This window comes from Alligator sinensis, unplaced genomic scaffold, assembly GCF_000455745.1.
Source record: "Alligator sinensis unplaced genomic scaffold, ASM45574v1 scaffold342_1, whole genome shotgun sequence".
NCBI classification, from domain to species: Eukaryota; Metazoa; Chordata; order Crocodylia; family Alligatoridae; genus Alligator; species Alligator sinensis.
In genome coordinates, this window is record NW_005842126.1 from 332608 (window position 1) to 340069 (window position 7462).

General features: G+C 43.0%; 1 protein-coding gene across 2 annotated transcripts in view; it reads right to left on the reverse strand.

Annotated features, from left to right (window-relative positions):
• LOC102385434 (serpin B10-like) overlaps positions 1 to 6622 on the reverse strand; it is a 13219-nt gene extending 6597 nt beyond the window's left edge. The window contains exons 1-4 of one of the 2 annotated variants that reach the window (XM_006024958.3): positions 6588 to 6622; positions 4553 to 4691; positions 1940 to 2116; positions 863 to 976 (exon numbers count right to left, since the gene is read on the reverse strand). In XM_006024958.3, the coding sequence (XP_006025020.1) occupies positions 863 to 976; positions 1940 to 2107 (282 nt within the window). In that variant the 5' untranslated portion in view covers positions 2108 to 2116; positions 4553 to 4691; positions 6588 to 6622. Of the gene's footprint in view, positions 1 to 862; positions 977 to 1893; positions 1920 to 1939; positions 2117 to 4552; positions 4692 to 6587 lie in introns of those variants that run through there. The other variant, XM_006024959.3, reaches the window with a different exon arrangement.
• Positions 6623 to 7462: the final 840 nt, after the last annotated feature.

A 7462-nucleotide genomic window follows, 5' to 3' on the forward strand; every position in this document is an offset into this window, starting at 1 on the left:
AAAGCATACTCTCTCCTTTTTAACAATGAGTTGTTTAATAAGCAGAAAGTAGTAAGCAAGAGAAAATCCACTAGAACTCTAAAGAGAGAGGGGGAGTCGGAGAAGCACAGGATGGTTATAGCTCTTCGGCGTCAGATGAGAAAACAGCATTATTTTTCACTTTTTTTTTAAAAAAAAAAGAGAAGTTTGTCTTAATGTTTGTAATAAAGAATTTACTGGAAACCTCTCAGAAGACTGCATATGTAGATGCACCCAGTGACTTGATGTGCAATTAGCATGTAGCAATAAGCTCTGGCACAGTTTGCACCACAGTTTATTGCTTCCAGATGTAGCGTTTACATGTATGCCTGAGACCGCTGTACATTGAGCTGGGACGGAGCAGCCCTAGCTGGCAGGGGACCCAGGGGTCAGCCTGCCCACCTGGGGCTGCTCCGACCCAGCTTTAACGTGCTGTGGAGGAACTGGCTGCAGCATGAGGGTGCTCCAGTGCAGGGCTAGTTGGGAGGCAGTGTCTACACAGTAGCACCCTCATGCCCCAGCCAGCTCTGTTACCATCCACATGTGCATTTTGCTGCCTGTAACTACTCTGCTGTAGGACAGTAGTTGTCCCAGACAATGCTATCCTACAGCGCAGTTGGTTTACTGTGGCTTAATAGCACCGCACATGTAGACGGTGATGCTTTACTGTGGAGCTAATTAGTCTACTCTGCAGTAAATGGCACAAGTAGGTATTCCCACTGTGAATATTTCATGCCAGCAAGACAAGCCAAAGCAAATTCAAACATGGAGGGAAAGGAATCATAGGAAAGACGTAAACCTGCTTATAGCTTGGAGACTATAGATATTTGTTTGGACATGGTACCTTCTGGAGGCTGATACACCGGTTTGTCAGAAGCTCTTCCATCTTGTAATAGGTTTGTGGTTTTGTAGTGGTAGTGGCCATTCCAACTTCTCCAACTTCGTTAAAGTGAAGCACCTATAATCGAAATTGCAAACAGAATAATTGCTGTGGCAGATGACTTGCTCTACATGTCAGATGTTATGATTATCTCATGGAACTAGGGGGCAGGAGACCTAGACCTGGATTCTATTCTTGCCTCTGCCAGTTGCCTGCTATGTATTCCCAAACCCTGGCTCACAGCTTCTGATTTGTGAACCTAAGTGCTGTGATGCTGAGAATTCTACTGATTAACCTGAATGTGCCTGACTTCCACAGCAGAATCAAACAGCCCTGAATTAAGCACCCAGCCTCCAGTCTTCTGCAATACATGCAGAACACACATGGTTGCTAGAGAGGCATGTACCTTTGCCCTTCAGTGCTTGCTCTGATTTGGAATGACCTCTTATGGCAATGTGTTGCGAATATGATCAGAGCTAAAGTTCAACAATGAAATAGTAGGAAAGTGGTAAGCAGCATGTTGAGTTGGGAAGTCCCTACTCCTACCTCCTGATGACAATTAGTATTTCATTTTTGAGTTTTTACTTCTGGACCTTTAACTGATGCTCCTGCCTGATTTGATGTATTGGACTCTGCCTCCGGTTCTCTTATTTACATGCTGCAAACACCCATAGCTCTGCAAACACTATACAGCAGAGCTAAACTCTGTTTATTTAAAGGAAATGGTGTGGATTTGGTGAAAAGGGACCTTGCCTGGGTCCTTAGAGGCCAATTTGGGAAAGGGTCCCAGCCTGACATCTGGATTTTGGAGGAGACTAGCTATGTGCTGGAGGGAGAAGCGGGTCAGGAGAGGCAGATCTTTAAGCATAGTGACAGGGCAGTACACCTCAAAAGCCAGCAACTGGCTTGCCTTCTTCTATGGTTCTGGCTAAGTTAGCTTTTCTCCCCTTAAATAGTAGCAGCTTTTTCAGAGAGCTCCTATTGTTCCAACTTCCCTCTGCCATCTGAGCTGCCGTACTACCTTTCGTAGTTCCAACTTACCTCTGCCATCTGAGCTGCCGTACTACCTTTCGCACCCAGGTACACAGTGGCCATAGTAGATGAAATACTCAAAGGGGAGAACAAGATGTTTCTGTTGGCTTGCATCTTACATTCCTGTCTAAAAAAGTCAAGAGCAAACCCAGTGTTTGCTATGCTCAAAGCTTCCATTATTCTGATCTGTATGAAAAGATAGGGAGGAAAAATATTTTAAGGTGACAGGCTTAGGCGATAATCATGATAAGCTATTTCCTACTGAAGATATGAAAGTGGTTTGAAAGTGGCTGAGGCACAGCTACCCTGAAGGGCTAAGTTTTTACTACAGGCAGATAAACAGTCGTTTGGACCTTAGTAGCTGATGTTGGTATGTGGGTTGAGGATTGCTCTTTCTTTTGTACAGCTGTTGTTGTTGTGTATGTGGGTTGTTTTTTGTTTTGTTTTTGAAAATCCTTTAAAATGTTAAAAACAAAAACCTTTCCCTTTTAGAAGATCATTGATACAGCACTATCTTTCTACATATAGTTAACTTGACCTTTTTTGTGGCAAAGACTAATGGTGCCTTTCATAGAAGTATTTCATATCTGAAAACTTCTGGGATTTGAGTGAATACATTTTGGTCTGTCAGCTCTCTATGGACTATTCATTTCAACCAACTGTTATTTGTTATTCAAGAAGTATGATTAGCCACTTAATTTACACAGCATTTCTTTTTCTAGAGAGAATATCTTAATCTGTTTTGTGAATATAGTTATTTGCATAAAGAACAACTCCTTCCTTATAAAAGGAGGGGAAAAAGGAAAATTCAATTACACTAAATTAAGCAAAATACACGTAGCACAATTAACTTGTGGACTTCATTGCCAAAAGTTATTATCAAGTCATAAAGAGATTACTATGATTCAAAAGAGAATTAGTTGTGATTGTGGTGACTGAGAAAATTAGTTAACTTACCTAGAATAAAAATATTTTTATCCTAGGTGATTTAATCAGATATTTTCAGGGTTAGGAAGAGGCTAGTGCAGGTTGTACCATGTCTAACCTATGTCTGCCTTCCTTTTCAACATTTGATATTGGCCTTTTGTTAGAGACCAAATACCAGATCAAGTTAAAAAAACCCTATATGATCTTTCATGGCTTATTGTTTGTTCCTATTTGTGCAAATCCAAGCACTTTAGACATTTTTTTTAAGAGTGAAAAGAAATGGTCAAACTAATCAACCATCAGAATATGGGCAGGTGATAATGAACCCTCTTTTTAGTCTTTTCAGGCTGTACTGTGAACTAATATATGTCAAGTGCCTTGTACTACAGTTTTGCCTCATGAAAGCCTATTCCTTCTGTGAAACCTTCTACCTGTAACAATCTCTTGAAACACTGTCTCAGCTCTGAAAGGTGTTTTTTCTGATTAGTATTCACTCATGTCACTAGACTTCCAGTTCTTTTTTCATGGCAAGGTGTCTCAGCCACCTGCAGAGGGTTTGGGATTGAGAGTGTGGTCAGGGGTAGAAAGGTAAGAAAGTCTTACTGACTTAACAAAAAAAAAAAACATTGCGTAATAACAAGACAAACAATGACAGACAAGAACAATTCGTGTCGGCAACTTATCGACAATTCCCTCTGATGCCTGATGTACAACAGGTTTCTCTTTCCACAAAGTTCAGCGAAATTGGGCGTCCCCGACCAGCACTGGAAGGACCCTGGAATTCAGTCCTTGGGCTCCTTGAGATCCATGGGCCCACTGATCCAGGCTAACAGCTAACTAGTCCTTTTTACAGAACTGTATCTTCCTTCAGAATGATTTCCGGATATTCCAGCTAATTTATAGCTTCTGAATGGTACTGATACCGTACAGCCACTCAGATTCTTTTTACTTTAACTGTCCTTAGACTGACCAATAGCAGTACAAGCCTTGCAGTCCTTTGATAAGGTTAATTTTAACTACGCCACAGGGCCTTACTACTTCAAGGCTTTGCTAAATTTATTAGGCTTTACTTTATACAAGGCCTTACTACATTTTAAACTTTAATTAGGCTTTTAGCAACAACATAGAGCTTAATATCTAAACAAATACAAAAAAACACTTGGTCTAATCTTCATAGAACCTTCAGCAAGCACCTTTATCACACAGACATATTTTTCAGCTGTTACAGCAAGGCTTCTGTTGTGGATTGTTTATAAATAAAAGTTATTATTATCAGTTATTTTCATTGCAATGGAACCTGACGTCCCAGGCCAAGATAAGGACTCAAGGTGTTAGAAGCTACATAAACTACAAAATCAAGAGAAACTTCCAAATATCAGCAGGAGACTCTGTGAAAGAACACTGTGACTTGAGAGAGTGTGTGTGTATGTGTGTGTGTATTAATCCATATCTGAGCCTGCATTACACTATACTGTCTGGAGTAAGTCTTGACTATTTTTGACCTTGCTGTGGTTTTTCTTCTTTAAGAAATAAATAAACTTGAACCCTCACTTGACAGCATCCATCATATCAATAAAATACATTATTTCCTATTCAAATCCCCTCTGTCTGTACTTACTCTACAGTTGCCAACACAGCAGTGCAAAAATAAAAATGAGAATGACAATAAATAATCTCTAGAAATATGTACAGTACCTTGTCTTTCTCAGTGATGAAGTCAAGCACTCACTGCGTCTCTGAGGCTTACTACTGTTCACCCACGGAGCAAGCTGAATATATAGTGTGCCTTGCCAATTTCATGGACAGATTACTCATAATGCTGTAATTTATTTTGCTGAAAGGGAAAATATCCTTGTGGAGGTATTGAATCATCAAATGAAGGATGTCAGAGAATTGAGGGAACAAAATCATATAAAACTTTCACAGGATTGACTGTAGCAATAGTCTTGTGGATGGAGCTTATTGCTCCCAGGCACCACGTCTGCACCCCAGTCAGCCCAGGACCATAGCACATTGAGTCATGGCAGAGCAGCCCTGGCTGGCAAAAGATTTGGGAGTCAGTCTGTCAGCCTGGGACTGCTTTGCTCCAGCTAAACAGGCTGTGGAGGGGCTGGCTGGGGCATGAGGATGCTTCAGTGTGCAGCTAATTGGGAGGCAGCCCCTATACTGAAGCACCCCTGTGCCCCAGCCAGCCCTATCAGCATCTATACATGTGTTGCGGTGGAGTAAATAACTCTGCCATAGGATAGTACTTCTGTCTGGCAGTACTATCCTATGGTGGAGTTAATTAGTTTGCCTACACGTGTGGTGCTATTAGGATGGAACAGTGATGTTTTACTGTGGAGCTAATTGGTCAACTCCATAGTAAACGTCTTGTGGAGATGCACCCACTATGTCCTAACACCCCTTCTGAACTCCTGCTCAAGTTTCCTTCTTCTGCATTCATGTCCTCCCTGCCACGCTCTCCACGATTAAGCAAGCAGATCTAAATGGAGAAGTTGGTTTTTTATCAGATTTGTAATCATGATTAATTTAACACCTCTGCCCAAAGATGACCCAGCCACTGCCCACTTCTTTATGCTCATCTGCCACACCTTGATGTTAAAAGAATAAAGAGAAGCTGAATGTTGAAATGACATTCTTTTGATGGGGAGTATGTCCTCTTCACAGGGGTCTACCTCCCCTACCCTCTGCCCTTGTCTCATCTGCTGGGTTGGACACCAGGTGTGCCTGAGTCTCTACCAGTAGCTCACCCAGTCATTCAACACTTGTTTAGCCCCTTGTGAATCATGAGTTTCTTGGGGCTCAATCAGTCCTAGTTTATGCCCCTTTCAACTCTTATGCATGCCTTCTATGCATGCTCTCAATCAAAAGGGCCCTTGTTTATGGCTGCTCACCATGACAGTCCAGTGCCAACTGTTTAACTCCTGTGTGCCCTTTTCAGGAGGGATTTTTCATCAATCAATTAAATCACATTTATGTCTTATCAATTATGTATTTATTGCCTTTCAGATTTATTGAATCTGCACCTTCCCTGGTGGTATCCTATTGACTAGCAGCACTATCACCAGCCCATTGGCTCCATCCATCAGCTACTCTTGAGAAGCCTCACAACTGCTCCCTACGTGAAGAGTCTTGCTTCAGTGTCCCAATCCTGGCACCAGTGGGTTAAGTGGCTAACTCTCTGCCGGTTGCTCTTTACCAGCTCACTCTAAATACCTGAGGCTTGCCTCTGGGCTGGGACCCAGATTCATCATGCTCCTGGTCCTTTCCTGTGCCTCCTCACAGAAATGAACCTCTCTCCTCCAGGAGACCATGCACTCCCCTCTCTGGGGGTTTATAGGCCTTAGTGCTTACTTTTGAATCTGTTGGGTTTCTCAGGGTCCAGTCACAGCCGGCTCCCCAGCCACATGATTGCCAGGAGCTGGGTTTGCCAACACTTCTGGGTTCTCTCCCAGACAAGCTGGCTGGCAATGGCAGGAACCTGGCATGGCTCCTGACTGGTTTGGGCAGGGACCCTGTAGTTTCTGGGGTTCCACTTGTCCCTGGTATTGGGGCCGGCTCCCAGCCACATCCGGATGAGGCCTCCAGTAATTGCAGAAGCCCGGCATGGCTCCTAGGTGAGTGAAGCAGAGACCCCCAGTTGTACATGGGATACCTCTAGTAACAGGGGCTGGGAAGTGGCTCCCTGTTACATGCTCCCTGTCTTTTAATGGTCTGTTGAGGTTACCTCATATTTACTCTTTTACACTCTACGTGATGCGTGCTTCATTCAGTGTTCGTCCATTCTCTCCATCTGGTGACTGTTGTTTTCACAGCTTCTTGGCAAGAAATCTGCCATTACATTTTGCTTCCCCAGTCAGTGGTCTACAGAAAAATAAAAAGGTTGTAGGGTCAAGGCCCACTGCGTTATCCAGGTGTTATAATTTTTTGTGGATGGCAGCCATTTTAAGGGAGCATGGTCTGTAACCAGAACAAATTTCCTTCCTAATGGATAGTAATGAAAAAGTCCACTGCTCCACTTTATGGTTAAGCAGTCACATTAAATTATGTAATACCTTGTCCCCGGGCCTAGCAGTTTCTGGCTTGCATATGCAATTGATCATTCTTCGTCCTCTACCTGCTGCATCAGCCCTGCCTGCGATGCTATCTGCAAAGCATCAGTTTGTAAAGTGAAGGTCCTATTAAAGTCTAGGTTTTAGAGTACAAGTCTGCACTATGTACGGGTTATCTGCAGTGGTAACATACTATAAGGCAGGATCCCCATCCTCTAAACCCTAGGTGTCTGACCTGCTGTGGCTCAGTTTTCCTCATTCCCTGTCAATCCCATTGCCCTCCCAGGGTAGGTATTGTCTTTGTAACTTTCCCCCTTCCAGCATCTTTTTCCGCTACGTTAAAGGACTTGGCCAAATGTAAAACCTCTTCCATAGTTTGGGGCTGGTGTCATTGGACCCATTTTTGAGTTTTCCTCCAGATAAGTGAGGCACTGCTGTAGACTGAAAACTTCCAAAACTTCTATGATGGTCTTTCCCTGAGGTTGGATCCATCTTTACAACAGGTCCTTTAGTGTCTGAGCCAGTCTCTGCTCCTCTGGGTTCTTCTTGG